This window comes from Atta colombica, unplaced genomic scaffold, assembly GCF_001594045.1.
Source record: "Atta colombica isolate Treedump-2 unplaced genomic scaffold, Acol1.0 scaffold187, whole genome shotgun sequence".
NCBI lineage: Eukaryota > Metazoa > Arthropoda > Insecta > Hymenoptera > Formicidae > Atta > Atta colombica.
In genome coordinates, this window is record NW_017259279.1 from 2,353,128 (window position 1) to 2,369,232 (window position 16,105).

Here is a 16,105-nt window from a genome sequence, read left to right on the forward strand (position 1 = left end):
ACATTATTTATTATAACTGGCTTCTGCTTATTGTTGCAATGTGCAGCATGAGGCATTGTAAGCTTCGAAACATCATAAACATTATTTTTTATTAATAATACTCATTTGAACATATATGTTATTTAAAGATTACTTCACGTTATGTCTACATTTTTGAAATGTTTCATTATTGTAGTTATTATATCAGTAATTAATCGTCTGATATACTAGTAAAATTTTTTCTTATCGGTAAATTTTATATAATATTAAATTTTATATAATATTAAGTACAGATTGAAGTGAAAATCTTAATTGATATATAATAGTGTTAAAATTATATGTATGATCAGAGATGTATTTAATCTAATTCTTAAAGTGTATCAGGTGATTAATGCAATATGTAGCACATTTTTCTAAAAGTATATCAACCTTCCAACATAGGTCTCTGCGGAAATTGGATAGAAATCGCCTATGGCACGAAATCCGGAAGTGTCAGAGTTATCGTTCAGCATCCCGAAACAGTTGGCCACGGTCCGCAACTATTCCAAACTTTTACAGTGCATCAAAGCAGCGTAACCAAAGTATGTTCAGTATCAATAAAATTATATATTAATATTGTACATTAAATTATAATATTAACTTATGTGCAAAAATTATATTACAGGTAACACTCTCGGAAAAATACTTAGTGTCGGTTTGCTCGGAATATAATCACGTCAGAAGTTGGGCAGTGACCAGATTTCGCGGAATGATTTCGACTCAACCGGGATCGACACCAGAGGCAAGCTTCAAAATTGTTTCTTTGGAAGCAATTGATTCATGCGTTAGCTACAATGCCGGCAACGATTTCGGTATGATTAATATCGCAGCTCTTAAATTATCATTCTTTCTATATAATTTAAAATTATTTTTAAATAATACTTTTTATATAATGTATATTTTAACGTGTTTTTATTTTTATTAAATATCTTTTAAAATGTGAATTTGATCTTTTTGGTTTATTTAATATACGAATAAAATATTCATAGGACCATTCGGCGAACAAGATGACGAGCAAGTATTCGTACAAAAAGTCGTACCCGAAACTGATCAGTTATTCGTACGATTAGCGTCGAATGGGAAAAGAGTTTGCGTAATACAGTCAGTGGATGGCAGCATCATAAGCTCATTCTATGTGCACGAGTGTGAAGGTTCTAGTCGTATGGGCTCAAGGCCCAGACGTTTCATATTCACTGGTCATTCTAACGGCACCATTCAAATGTGGGATCTCACAACGGCATTGGATCCGTCTTTCAATCCCACTCGAGGTACGTTACTCTCTCCCGTTGTGTGACGTAATGGAATCAGCGAGCATGACTCACATACATGAAATAGTGTAGGAAATAGAGAATTAACATAAATTATATATTTAAGAAACGTTCTATGGAAAGCAAACAATATATTTATTTATTCCATGTTATTCTGTTTATTCTATATTTTTCCTTTATTTATTCTCTAATAATTTTTTTTATTATTCAGATTGTGTTTTAGAGAGAAAAAAATGGCCTCTATATAAATTATTACGATTATTTCTTTATGATAAATATTAATTTTATATTAATTTTCTACAAGATTTTTTGTAATTATTTTCGTCGATTGAATTAAAATGTATTATCAGATTTTTATTATCTTTCTGTGTCTTTTTTACAATAGATACCTCCGGTGGACCTACGCCAGAAGAACTTTGGAAGTTGTTGGATCAATGTGATCTAAGCAACAGCCACTGCTCAACGCCTTGTATTAGTCCGTCTCCTTCTTTACTCGCAGCTGGACCTAGAATTAAGTCAAGTAACGTATTGTTTCTCAATCAATCGCAAAATCCAGAACCAACGCCTGGACCAAGTCAAACGTAAGGATGTGCCTGATGATGCAAGGTATGTCGTGCCAAAGTGCATACAAACAGAATCTGCATTTATTTAATTATTTATTTATTATAAACCATCAAAAAGTCTGTAGCCATAGTTCCTAAATCGCCATCTTGCATTTTCAATGTGTAATGAGACCGAAGTTTGCTATCTGTCTACTCAAACAGTGCAATTTAAAAATAACGTAACGAAAGATATGACTGTATTTATAAATTCTGTAGCCATTATTGTTGAAATCATTTAATAGAGAATTTGCTCTTATGCGTAAATATATGTACTGTTTTATTAAATTATTTTTAAGAAAGCTTGATAACATCACTATCGCTTTTGAATTATACGCAAGAATATTGTTGTTGACATCATAACAAAATTTTTCTAAAATTTACTGTTTAAAAAATTCTGTAAATATCTAGAAATTCATAATTATACGTTTTTCTTGCTACTAATTGTTTGTTTTATTGCAAAATGGCTATTAAGAAAGATTGATTTTATGGTATTGATATTGTTCGATGTAAATTTTTATATGTTGGCTCGTTTAATAAGATAAGAGAAGGAAGAGATATTTGACAAAATTAAGAACTGATAGATAATATAAGTTAAACATTTTGTTTATATATTATGTATATATGTATATTCAGTTATATATTCTGTATCAATGTTATAAAATGAATCAAACACGAGATGTGTAGAATGCACGGAATCATGTTATTTGTCACATCATTTTAATTTCTCGAAACAAGATTACCAAATAGTTTCGAATTCTGATAGATTTACATTGTAAAATCTATCGGCTGACTATCGGTTGACTAACTTATGTCATCATTACATGTATATTAATTTCTATATAACGATCTTGCTTCGAGTGTAAAACACTTAACATTATTTCAACATTGTATCAACATTTTATATCCTGAATATTATTTAAGAAGTTGATTTTACCACTTATTTCTTGGTTAAAGAATAGTATACATTATGTATGCAATTAAAAAATTACACATATATTCGAAGATCGAATTGTACTCTCATTATATACATAAATACTTATAGCTTTACTGCATATATAATGTATACGTGTTCATCAATGTACATATACATATATAAAACTTATAGTAACATTATTGCGCAACCGCGTTACTTCTGTGATTTAAATAAACCATTGGTATGTGTATGGAGATATATACTGCTTATTGTTTGAATATTTATCACTGCCATGTATATATGGACATTTTATATACACTATACATAGAGACTGTTATAAAAGTAGACGAGACTTAGAAAGATCGTTTTAGAATTTTCTCAGTAGGTTACATTAACTCTATAATAATCTATATTATAATTTTTGTTTATAAAAATCTTTCTCTGTATCTAAAAATCGATAACATTTAACGAATTGTGGTTATGAAATAATATAATGTTGCGGCATATAAATATATGCAACAATTCGTAAATAATAATTAGAGCTGGATTCTTCGCATTTTGCGAACAAGTTCATCTAACAGTTGTAACATTCGTAATCACTACTATAAAAGTTTAACTCTCAGGCACTACGGTGATATACTTTGTAACAATGCCAAACTGCACGATTAGTTAAATTATAGCTATACGAATTATAGTTAAAATTAGTTTAGAGTAATGTTAATTTCTGCATTATTTTTCGACAGATAGGTATTGTACTCTTTGTTAAACATAAATATAAAATATTCCACAACAATGTGTGTGTAAACCGGAAGATCGGTGGAATAATTGCGGTAAATTCTGCATAAAAACATTTAACCCTAGTATTTGTTATATCCTAATATTTTGTTAGAGATCGGACGTGTCTCATATAAAGTGTTTAGTCCAGAATAAATTATTATTGAACAATGATGGATGAGTCATCGGCATCAACAAGTAACACCAAGCGATCAAACCGATCACAAACAGACACATCAATCCAGCTCTTTTCAGTGGATCTTTGTATGCTGCTATCTCAGAAAGATCAGGAAATCCCATGTGATTGCAGAATGAATGCGCAGCAAATGGTGCAACAAAATGTCCTAAGAAAAATACATGAAATCGAAAAATTTCTTTCACTAATAATTTTAGAACAAAAAAAGTTAAAATGATCCCACCTGTTCTCGCAAAAAGAAAGGCTGCATATGCTCCAAATAACGTTGTGTACGTAGACTGAAAACCTAAATTCAATGTAATTATTTCAATTCATTAGATGTTATAAGGTGCTTTCCATTTGATGACACAAGCATCATTCTTTCTTCAATGAGTGATGAACAAAGATAGAATATACTTGTAGAAGACACTTGTGTTACCAAATGAAAACATCCATAGATTCCAAGTATTCGCCTCAAAACTTACAAGATATAAACAATGCATGCTTGATACTCATTCCCATCTTTACTCTCTCCACTACATGATGGAAGTGAGCCACCCCGAAGAATAGAGGGCATACGAATATGGCAGTAGTCGGGGTGAAGCATTGCAGGAGTAACGGCAACATGCAAGCCCTAAAGGTCCATTCCTCGGATAACGGAGCGACTATCTGATTTCTCCACCAAGTTAAAGTTTGTACGCTCGCCAGCCAATACATGGGTTCTATGATAAATGTACAGCTATTAACTGTTATACGTTAATGTTAATTTCCACAAATACAGATTAATTTTAATTTCAGTTCTAATTTATACTTTAACTTTTTTTAATTTTTAGAATTAGAAAAGGAAGAATAAGTTGGAATCGAAATTAAATGGTTAAAATTAATTTAACCATATTTAATTTAAATATTAATGGACGTTAGACTCTCAAGTCGAGTTCGGATACCAACCGGTGTATAATCGCCACAGCCCATTGAATCCCTGTAAACTCAAGGGACCTAGGAACAGGATCATTGTTAGGAGCAACGATATCACAGTCGCCTGTATCAGACCCGTCCATCGAAGACCCAACATTTCCCAGATGGTTGTCTGTTAGGTACAATAAAAATAATTATTTATAGAGAATAGTCTAAATCGTGTGTAAACAGAAAATACCTTTTGAAGTATCTTATCATTTAGTCCAAAGTACAAGGATACCGGTGAAACAAGAGTCATGATAAATACACTAAAAAATCGTTTCTTTATAGTCGATGGATGCTCTCTGAAACATAAGTCATCCAGTGTAAAGTTTAACGTTAGAATATGATATCAAATATTTTTATAAATAAATATATAATTATATGAAATTTCTGAATTATATATTATATTATATATTATATTGCGGAAATTAAATATATTGCGAAATAGAATTATTAATTTTGCCAGTTGCTTCACAATTATTATAATTTGAAATTATATTTGCTTGTGCAGCTTGTTCATACTAGAATTACTTGAACATCTTTTTTTAAATCTATACTATGTATTATATATTTATATATTTAGTTGAAAAAATTAAAAACTGAAGAGAGAAAGTTTATCATCACATGTTGTGACAAACGTCACAAAAAATCTTAGAAAACAGATCGTTTTAAATTTGAATAATTTTTACAAAAAATTATAAAAATTATAAAGCATTTTGACTACTTTGATATATTACTTGACATATTACTGGAAATTGATAGGATTATTAATTACTTCCTAGTTGCTTTATAATTATTATAGTTATCGAATTATGTTTAATTACGCAAATAGCTTCTTTAGAAGAAGAATTGCTTTAAAAATTAAGATTGAAAAAGAAGTAAATTAACTTAATTATTGAAATGACAACATCATGGAAATATGTCATAAATTCGAGTAATTTTTCTACAAAATTATAAAGCGCTTTAATAAAGTACTTTTTTTATGTCACATTTGGATTCGAATATCGCGCCAAAGGGACGCCATTAATTGTGTACGATCTAGATGGCGCACTCGATGTCTCCTCCACCGCGTGACGTCCCCGGAATTCCGTTTGATGAGTTTCACCGTGCGGCGCTGGCTGCCGTTTGTCCAGAAATTGTCAGAAATTCCAGGAGCAGCGCCGCGACAAGGAGCTGCAGAGAGCGCCACGTGCGGACAACTGCGTGCGTCAGTCACAGCATCCATCCGGTCGGTGCGGGACGGTTCGCGTTCGCGAGCGGTTTACCGAACAGACAAGTGTGCTCGGACAAAACGGAGGCGCGAGCCTCCTCCACGCGAGGAGTCTCGCTGGATGGACTGGACGTTTATCGAAGGAAAGGAAGAAGCGCGGGGTGACATCGAGACTCAAGAGTGTGCGGTTATCACGCCGTCGTCGCTGTCGCTGCCGACGCCAGACGCGTTACCGCAACGTACCTGTTGTGCGGCGAACTCCAGACATAGAGACTCGCCACGTAGACGATCGAGAGCGCGAGGCATGCGAGGATCGCCGTGGCGCAGTTTGACGAATTATCGGTACTTGGTTCCGCGGTCTCCATAACTCCATAACCGATGTCGGTCGCCTGTGTCGCGCTCCACTGCAGAAGGGGGGCTCAGTAATAAGCCCCGTGGCGTTAGCGGAGGATCGCGGGGACAAGAGAGAGAAGGAAAGAGAAGAGAGATAGAGGCGCCGCAGCGGTAGAGGGTTGGTAGAAGTCGAGACTCGACGGTGTGGTGTGAGTCGAATGGGGGGTGGGGGGTGGATGACGGCACTGGCAGTACTGGCACGCACTCGCGGGGCAGAAACTTGTCCGATTGGCGGCTGCCCTCTAGGCCAGTCGGCGAGCAGAGACCAAGAAGATGGCCGCCGTGCACGGTGGTAATGTCGCTATTGTGTAGTGCATCCTAAGCTTTTGGCAGCTTTTCTGCCGTGGGCAGCGTCCGCCGAACACGGTACCGCGGCGGCTGCCCTACTGTCGGGGACGGGGGAAGGGTACCGCTAGATCTCATCTTCGCGACATATCCTCGTAATAGTCGGCAAGTGCGACGAATCGCGATCGACAGAAGCGGAACAGGAGAGGCAGACGGCGACGGAAGAGGAGCAGGAGGTGGAGGAGGAGGAGGACAACGACGACAACGAGGACGGACACGAGGACGACCGCCGAGGGCCGCCGACGACACGAAGATGCCGAGCGCGTCGTTTTCGTCGTCGCGCAGCTACGTGCGGAGGTCGCGTCGGAAAAACGGAAACAGGATCCCCTTGCCGAGAACGGGTAAGCCGAATGAGCGAGCGAGCGAGCAAGCGAGCGAACGAACGAACGAGCGAGCGAGCGAGCGCAACGGAGAAAGAGCGAGTGAACGAACGAGAACGAGTGAGTTGGAGTGAACGAAGAGGGACGAATCGAGGGAGCGAGCGAGAGCGAGGAGACGAGACAAAGACGGCTTTTCCGTGCCGTCGCCGTCGCCGTCCAGGATTTTTACGACCGCTCCGTCTCTTCGTCGCTTCGTCATCCCGTCGAGATTTCGTGTCGAGATCCTCCGGGGTGTTTGCGACATCGGTGACGATCCCCGAGACTCCACGCCTTTGTTCCCTGGGAACTACATATGCACGCGGGGGCAAACGCCGCATTTCCTGCTCGCCCTCGCTTCGATATCCGCCCATTTCTTCACGGCTTTTTTCTCCGGTCTCACTTCTATCTTCCCACAATTCTCCCCCGGTTTCTTTCCTTCCATCTTCCTGATAGTCTCGCTTGAAACAGCGGACTTTGGAAAGGTGCTAAAAGAGGTGACCTCAAATCTGTGTCCAGTGAAAAGGAAAAGAAAGATAGCTTTTGGGACTATAAATTTAGTGTTATAATCTGATGATATATAGAGAACAGTCTGTTCTAAATATTCACGAGCTGCTGCATGTATTTCATGTTTAGCTGCTTTGAATATATGCTCTATGCGTTTTGCAGCTGAGGTTAGGTAGCATAGAATGTGTGCAATGATAAAACTGTCAATCGGAGTACTCTCGCTCGCGGTTGCAACGACAAAGGAGCAACGTAGTTAACATCAGATGACAGTCGCGTGTTTAACTATCAAAACGTCAAACTCCGCAATGCTGTCAATCATATCTCGATCATTCGTGCTCCGGAATTTACGCCACCTTCCCCCTTTCCCCTTCCCTCCTTGTCTGTGAATCGCTTTTCGGATTTACGAGTAATTTCCGATTGGCAACTACTAACGGCCATATTGCTTTTCGGTATTTGTGAATAATTTCTGATTGGCGGCTGCGCGTCCACGGGAACGCGATACAGTTCGTGGACCGAGAGAAGGTTGCAACACTTTCTTTTTCTCTTCTTTTTCCTGCCGATGAATTGAACGCAGCGTCTCTCTTGCCGTCGCGCGCTGCTGTCCGGGTAAACAATGGTGAACGAACGACTAATCGAACCGCCGGATACTGTTCAGCGGGTTCAGCCTTGAATGAGAGCGTGAATCGGTGAATTGGTAAAATTGCAAATACCGTCAAATCGCAATTTCGAAACGAGGACGAGAGGAAGCGTCGTGTGCTCGCCAACGGGAAACGGTGGGTGATCATCGTTACAATAATATGTAGGGCCGAGTGTCTCTAAGCTATAATATAATAAGGGTTGAACGACCCCACGGTGAATCGAGGGTATGCGACCCTTAATGTAATACAATATCGTGATGAAATGAAGTCTCCCGTTGGAGAACATTTGCCTCGTGCAGAAACGGTACCATACGTCCTATAAGCCGATCCTATCGATTCGCGATCTCCACTTCGCGATCAATCCGCCGGAATGTTGGCTCTGTAGTCGCCCTCTCTCTCTCTCTCTCTCCCTCCCTCCCTCCCTCCCTCCCTCCCTTCTTTCTTCTCCCCTTCGTTCTTTTTCTCCTTTTTCCTTCTCTCTCTCTCTCTCTCTCTCTCTCTCTCTCTCTCTCTCTCTCTCTCTCGTTTCCGAATCGCCAGCGATCCAGCTGGAACGCGGCGCAGCTTGTGAGATGCACGTCGATCGGTGCCGAATTTTCCGGTCCAAGAGAGAAGGAGAGCGATCGAGGATGAAATGGAGAGAGGAAGAGAGTAGAAGCGGGAGAACAGACGGAGGCAGAATGGGAGGACGAGTGAGCGAATATTCTTGGGATCATTGAAGCTGTGACGTCCAAATATTCCGAGAGGTTCGGTTGTCGTTTAACATGATTATTGGCACGCACGATGATACTTGAGATTCTTATTGTTAGAAAGACACAAAACAATATATATTGAAAATTAATTGGCTTTTACGGACAAGAAAGTCACTGTAGTGACGTTGAAACAGTATCGTCTTTTGAAACAAGAAATATAATGAAATAATGAATTATAATAAAATTTGAGGAAAAACTGTAAGATTCTATAAACTTCTGTACTCTAAAGAACTCTACACTGAGAAAAATTTTTATTTGAAAGCGAACGAACCAGAAAATTCTAATTATATTACTCAAAATTTTGATTATCTCAATTAGAATTATAATAGATTCAATCATAAAGTTTTACTCACATTAATTAAAATTTTGATTATCTCAACTAAAATTATAATAGATTTAACCAGAAAGTTTTGTTCATTTTTAATCAAAATTCCAGTTATCAATCAGACTCTTTTTACAGTGTATTTAAGCTCTAAAAAAAGATGCTCTATTTAAGATGCTCAAAATATAATTAAATGTATAGTTTGATATTGCTGATACAGATATTAGGACATTTATATTTGCTAAAGTCACAGATAAAAATAAAAATGATGTCATCCGATATAATCTCGCACTGAGAAAAGTGTCTGATTGAATTAATCGGAATTCTCATTGCAAATTGGTGAATTTGCTGGTTAAATTTATCAGAATTTTCTGGTTAAATTTACTCAAATTCTAATTCTTTAAATAACTGGAATTCTGATTAATATTAGATATAATCAAACTCTTTTGATTCGTCCATTTTCAATTAGATATTTTTCTCAGCGTGGTTTAATAAGAGCTTGAGAATCTTCTACGATCGTTGGAATTACGTCAATGTCTGTATCGTCGAAAAACAAGACACTTTTAAAGGAGAGTTTTTTTGGAGAAGAAAAAGAGAGGGGGGAGGGGGAACTCGATGTCTGTTACGCGGTATCGATGCGTTTTGAGTGACGAATTACCAGTGCTCCACTTTCGTGAGAGGACTCGACGTGACCCGGAAATGTGATCGAGAGTATCCCCGGCCGGAGAATATCCCCCAGAAATCGGCATCTCGGTGGATCCCACACGAGCAGCGCCCTCCCGTATGCTGCGTGTATCCGCCGCATGTGCCAGCAATCAGCTAGAAAGTGAAACGTCAAGGCGCTGTTTACGGAACGGAACCGAATGAAGCCATGCATGATGACGATTCGATGTTCATTGAGTACGCGAAAACGATTTGAAAATGAATGGAGATAAATCGTAGTACCAGACCTTAATCATCAACTGAATTTCTATCAACTTGTACCTTGGCATAAATCTCTTGTGATAAGAGATCGGTTGATAGATGAAAGCCTATCGTGTGTGCTCACACATTTCGTAGTAATCGTAGATGTGTTATTGAAAAAGATACAATACGCGATGTATCAAGTTGTTTATTGCATAATGCGCACTCTTCGATTTTACGATATGTTCGACACATGCATAGCTGAAAGTTTGTGTTACATTTAATACATTTCATGTGTTCGATCCACTCAAATGCTCGCTCAAATGTTTATGTTAATTTAATAGAAGATGAATATATTAGAAAGTAACACAAATATTATATCTAAAAATAAAAAAGAAATAAAAAAGACAATGTTTGTGAGCAAACTGTAAAACTACAATATTTTTTGTAGTAAAATTAACATTTATGATATGTTAAATTAAGATATATTTTATGCATTTATCTTAAAATTTACATTTAAAATTACATCATTTACATCACTCATAAGTTGCATTACTCTGGAATATTGAATATGAAATTATATTACTAAAAAATGTTGAATATTAATTTCACTCAAATTATTTTAATAACATAATCACATTATTAAATTAATACGCGAATATATTAATAATTCAACACAAAATTTTAACTTGAGTGGATTGTTTTCAAAACAAATACAAAGTGTTTTTTACTGTGTGGTATAAGAATTATATCGTTATTATCATACGTATTTATGTCATAGTTCGACATTAAAAAATTGAACCAGCAACAATCAACCAGCAAACTTGTGTGGGCCATTTTCATTGTTCGTGATTTCATCATTGTACATTGTACAATTGGATTTGCATAATGTCAACAATTACATGGAAATACATGTAATCGCAACGTTTTTTATTAACAGATTCTCCATACGGACTTGCGACATTATACACTTGACAATTTATTTACAGTAGCATTTGTAAAACAAGGTCACTTTGTATCACTAATGTAAATTTCTCTAATGGTCCCTGACTTACTGTAAATTATATGGCAGATAGCAAATGTTTGCACATGCAGTTGCAAATGCTTTTTATTTATATTATATATGATATATAAATATGATAATTGTTATAATATATACAAGAATGTAATGTTATACAAGCTTATTTATATTGAGAGAGAGAGAGAGAGAGAGAGAGAGAGAGAGAGAGAGAGAGAGAGAGAGATTGCTTTCTATTCTGTTTAAATTCTAGAAATGTGCAAAAACAGACAAAAATAGAAACTTAAAACGATCTCTTTTTTTTTTTTTTTTCAGGAAATTTTGAAAGATTTTATACCTCCTTTGAGATTTTTGGAAAAAGTTCACTTCTATTTCTCTTTTTGTTTCTTTTTCTTCTAACGATTATGTTTTGTGTTCTTAGCCGAGCCGTGCGATCTACCATGTCCAACGGCCAATCAGATCATTCCAGTAGTAGTTGGCGGTGGAGGCGGAGGAAGTGGTGCACGAGGCTCGTCCCCTAGTGTATCCGGAGTTGCTGCTCCCTCACCGTCACCTCAATCGCACTCGTCGCCGTATGACCTGAGACGTAAAAGTCCACCACATCCTGATCCAGCGCCTGGCACGAGTTCCGCTCTTCCGCCATCGGGTGGCATTGCTGCTACTTTTGGTTCATCGTCTTTACCGGCGAGGAAGCGACCAAGACGAACATGTTCGTTGTCCACAGATGGTACGTCTCAAAGCGATTATTAACTTTCGATGAGTAGAATTAAAAACTGCTCTGTTGGAAAACAAAAGCTTAATCTTTACAGGAAAAAAAACAGGGTCATATTTTGAAGCAAAAATAGAATGAAATAATGATTTATAATAGATTTTATTTGAGGAATAGTTGTAAAATTTTAAAAATAGATTTCGTCTTCTAAAGATTAACATATAATAATGGATATATAATAATGGATATCATAAATATTTATTACTCAGTATGATATATACGCAACACAAAAATCTTAATTGCTCATTTAACGATGCTCTCATTTCTCAATATATATCTTTAGAAATTCAACTTGAAGTCTGTTAAATCCTAATCGATTCAACTAATTTATTTTTTACAGGTATAAATACAAACACGGCAGCGCATTACCTCCAATATGAACTCCCCGATGAAGTGCTACTCACAATATTTAATTATCTAATGGAACAAGATCTTTGTCGCGTATCGCAAGTCTGCAAGCGGTTCCAAGTAATTGCGAACGATACGGAATTATGGAAATCTCTATACCAACAGGTCTACGAGTACGACCTGCCACTATTTAATCCAGGGCCATGTAAATTTGAGTTTGTCTCACCGGACGAAACTGAATACCAGAATCCATGGAAGGAAAGTTTTAGGCAACTATATAGAGGCGTGCACGTGCGACCTGGCTTTCAAGACTTAAAGTTTAAGGGCCGTAATTTGCCGTACTTCAACACGGTTCAAGGCGCGTTGGATTACGTCGATGAGTACAGGAGCAATAGCGCATCGGCAAACAGCGGTGCTACAACTGCTGGCGGCCAAGGTTGTTGCAACAGCACTTCGCAAACCAGCGGAGAGGATACATCGACGCAGCATTTAGTCTTTTTACACGCTGGCACATATAGAGGCGAATTCCTTGTGATCGACAGCGATGTAGCATTGATTGGTGCAGCGCCAGGAAATGTCGCGGAATCCGTTATTCTGGAACGAGAAAGCGAGTCAACGGTTATGTTTGTGGAAGGTGCAAAACGCGCTTACGCCGGGCATCTTACATTGAAATTCACACCCGACGTCACGAGTACGGTACCCCATCATAAACACTATTGTTTGGAAGTTGGCGAAAATTGCAGTCCCACTGTTGATCATTGTATCATCAGAAGCTCGAGTGTTGGTAAGTGCACTTAACATCTTTATAAATTGGACTATTGGTTGAAATATTTCAATAAAAATTTAGAACTTAAGTTTTAGAATTACCTTCAGTGAATGAATAAAATAAAAAATATAGAAAATATAAATAATATTTATATTTCTTATTTTATTCTCTTTCAATGTAGATCAACTTTAATCTCTGTTTAATTTACTCTTTATCCTTTTCTAATTTTTAGAAAAAGATAAATTAAAGATCAAAATTAGAATTAATCTACATTAGTAGAAACGGACATAATCTTTTAAAGAATAGAATGAGTTATCTTCAAGTCTCATATCTATACTTAATTCAATATATAAATTTATATGTAGAAGTATACGCATATACAATATTTGTGTGTAAATTGGCAATTTTATTAAAATTTTAGTTGGTGCAGCAGTTTGTGTATCAGGTGTAGGTGCCAATCCATTAGTGAAGAACTGCGACATATCAGATTGTGAGAATGTTGGATTGTATGTGACTGACTACGCCCAGGGCACATATGAGGATAATGAAATCTCACGGAATGCCCTCGCTGGCATCTGGGTGAAGAATTACGCGAATCCCATCATGCGACGGAATCACATTCATCACGGTCGCGATGTCGGAATATTCACGTTCGATAATGGGCTTGGTTACTTTGAAGCCAACGATATTCACAACAATCGGATAGCAGGTTTTGAAGTAAAAGCTGGTGCTAATCCTACTGTTGTTCATTGTGAAATCCATCATGGCCAGACTGGAGGTATTTATGTGCACGAGAATGGTCTGGGACAATTCATCGATAACAAGATTCATTCAAACAATTTTGCTGGCGTATGGATTACGTCGAATTCTAACCCGACTATACGTCGAAATGAAATATACAATGGCCATCAAGGTGGAGTGTACATTTTCGGCGAGGGTAGAGGTTTGATCGAACACAACAACATTTACGGCAACGCACTAGCTGGTATACAAATTAGAACAAATTCGGATCCGATCGTCCGGCACAATAAAATACATCATGGTCAGCACGGCGGTATTTATGTACACGAAAAAGGCCAGGGCTTAATAGAGGAAAACGAGGTATATGCCAATACTTTGGCAGGCGTATGGATCACAACGGGTTCGACGCCGGTTTTAAGGCGAAATCGAATTCACAGTGGTAAACAGGTCGGCGTATATTTTTACGACAACGGCCATGGGAAATTGGAAGACAATGATATTTTCAATCACTTATATTCAGGAGTACAAATAAGGTAATTTTTACTTTCGAAAGGATTGTAGGTTTAGATGCTTTGATATTTAGCGATGAGAAAATTGGCTGAATGCGTGCTTCTTCTGCAGGACTGGAAGTAATCCGGTCATACGTGGTAATAAGATATGGGGAGGACAAAACGGCGGAGTTCTAGTGTATAATAGTGGCTTAGGCTTACTCGAACAAAATGAGATTTTTGACAATGCAATGGCTGGCGTTTGGATTAAAACAGACAGCAATCCAACTCTTAAAAGAAATAAGATATTCGATGGACGAGATGGCGGAATTTGCATATTTAATGGAGGCAAAGGTAAAGTGTTTTTTCTTTTTAATTGTGAAATTTTGGCTTATGTATTAGTCAATGACTTTCTGATGAATAATCATATATTAAGCGACGAAGTTCTTTTAAATAATTTATAGTTTTGTTTTTGAAATTTAATCAAACATTCTATTTATTTTTACTAAAATTTTGTTTACAACTAAAAAATTTTTAGTGCATATTGAAATACATTGCAATCATTGCAAATCATTGCAAATATTCGAATTTAGTTATTCCAACTTAATAATTAATGATTTTTTGTATAATAATTACCTAAACTCTTTGATCATAAAAAATTATTATTACAATGAAAATTAAGCATCATAATATGAAGATAATATCTATAATAATGGATGAGATTGAATAAATATATTTCATTGAGAAGTAGACAGAATCATGATTTTCACGCTTCTCGATACAGGTATTTTGGAGGAGAATGACATATTTCGCAATGCGCAAGCGGGTGTGCTTATATCGACACAATCGCAACCGATTCTGAGGAGGAATCGGATTTTCGACGGGTTGGCGGCTGGTGTTGAAATAACTAACAACGCCACTGCTACCCTGGAATTCAATCAAATATTCAATAATCGATTCGGCGGTCTGTGTCTGGCGAGTGGGGTGCAACCGACAACTAGAGGTAAACAGTCGCTTCCAATACCTAATCGCCAGCGCTTTTAACGAAAAAGTATTACATGCATTTCTTTTTGTTTTTAGGCAATAAAATATTTAATAATCAAGACGCGGTGGAGAAAGCAGTTGGGAATGGCCAATGTTTATACAAAATCTCTTCGTACACCTCCTTCCCCATGCACGACTTCTATCGTTGTCAAACGTGTAACACGACAGATCGAAACGCGATATGCGTCAACTGTATAAAAACTTGTCATGCCGGTCACGATGTGGAATTCATTAGACATGATCGGTAAGTTTGCATTACTCGATTCCGTACTATTTAGGTATGCCGTAAGTGGAGTAATCGTTTAATGTAATCATGTGCGTTAATTATTTCTAGATTCTTTTGCGATTGCGGCGCCGGAACATTGAGCAATCAGTGTCAACTGCAGGGTGAACCTACGCAAGACACGGATACGTTGTACGATAGTGCGGCGCCCATGGAATCGCATACACTTATGGTCAACTAGGAACTAACCTAAAATAATTTAAACAATCAAACAATGTTTAGAGCCGTAAGTCCATTAATATTGCGAGCACGCGCAGTAAATTTATTGCCGAGTTCTTTATCATAATCTTTGGTTTATATCGTCATTATATCATTGTTATACTTTAAAAAAATTTTATTTATTGCAATGATTTTATTTTTATTGTTAATATGATATATTACGATATAATATGAATCACACAAATCACGTAGTATGTATCAGTAATATTACTTCAACTATAATGTGATACATGATTTTGTTATATATTATTTATTTTTTTTATCAAAATCATCTTTGTTCTTCATACATTTGCTTT

At 36.9% G+C, this 16,105-nt stretch overlaps 3 protein-coding genes across 3 annotated transcripts in view; 2 read left to right on the plus strand and 1 right to left on the minus strand.

Moving 5' to 3' along the window:
• The window catches only part of LOC108686608 (BTB/POZ domain-containing protein KCTD3), a 6,161-nt gene extending 3,975 nt beyond the window's left edge, over positions 1 to 2,186 (plus strand). Inside the window, exons 8-11 of the mRNA XM_018192007.1 lie at positions 421 to 560; positions 644 to 830; positions 1,008 to 1,286; positions 1,672 to 2,186. Of these exons, the coding sequence (XP_018047496.1) occupies positions 421 to 560; positions 644 to 830; positions 1,008 to 1,286; positions 1,672 to 1,871 (806 nt within the window). The 3' untranslated portion in view covers positions 1,872 to 2,186. The remainder of the gene's footprint in view (positions 1 to 420; positions 561 to 643; positions 831 to 1,007; positions 1,287 to 1,671) is intronic.
• Positions 2,187 to 3,257: 1,071 nt separating this feature from the next.
• Positions 3,258 to 6,530, minus strand: LOC108686607 (CAAX prenyl protease 2). The gene is made up of 6 exons (XM_018192006.1): positions 6,161 to 6,530; positions 4,904 to 5,009; positions 4,699 to 4,837; positions 4,236 to 4,472; positions 3,995 to 4,057; positions 3,258 to 3,919 (listed from the first exon to the last, which is right to left on the minus strand). Exons 1-6 carry the CDS (start codon positions 6,280 to 6,282, stop codon positions 3,705 to 3,707), a joined length of 882 nt encoding a protein of 293 aa, XP_018047495.1. The 5' UTR covers positions 6,283 to 6,530; the 3' UTR covers positions 3,258 to 3,704.
• A 10-nt stretch (positions 6,531 to 6,540) lies between these two features.
• On the plus strand, positions 6,541 to 15,892 carry LOC108686606 (F-box only protein 11). The gene is made up of 8 exons (XM_018192005.1): positions 6,541 to 6,996; positions 11,573 to 11,878; positions 12,261 to 13,052; positions 13,456 to 14,308; positions 14,397 to 14,617; positions 15,048 to 15,266; positions 15,344 to 15,551; positions 15,642 to 15,892. Exons 1-8 carry the CDS (start codon positions 6,909 to 6,911, stop codon positions 15,769 to 15,771), a joined length of 2,817 nt encoding a protein of 938 aa, XP_018047494.1. The 5' UTR covers positions 6,541 to 6,908; the 3' UTR covers positions 15,772 to 15,892.
• Positions 15,893 to 16,105: the final 213 nt, after the last annotated feature.

Excerpts from the sequence above, each read along its gene's own strand:
- LOC108686606 (XM_018192005.1), top strand. The coding sequence starts at position 6,909 with ATGCCGAGCGCGTCGTTTTCGTCGTCGCGCAGCTACGTGCGGAGGTCG. Across the intron at positions 14,618-15,047 it reads CATATTTAATGGAGGCAAAG|GTATTTTGGAGGAGAATGAC; the intron begins GTAAAGTGTTTT and ends TTCTCGATACAG. Across the intron at positions 15,552-15,641 it reads GAATTCATTAGACATGATCG|ATTCTTTTGCGATTGCGGCG; the intron begins GTAAGTTTGCAT and ends AATTATTTCTAG.
- LOC108686607 (XM_018192006.1), bottom strand. The coding sequence starts at position 6,282 with ATGGAGACCGCGGAACCAAGTACCGATAATTCGTCAAACTGCGCCACG. Across the intron at positions 4,473-4,698 it reads GCTGTGGCGATTATACACCG|AACCCATGTATTGGCTGGCG; the intron begins GTTGGTATCCGA and ends CATTTATCATAG. Across the intron at positions 4,058-4,235 it reads GCATGCATTGTTTATATCTT|GTTTTCAGTCTACGTACACA; the intron begins GTAAGTTTTGAG and ends CATTGAATTTAG.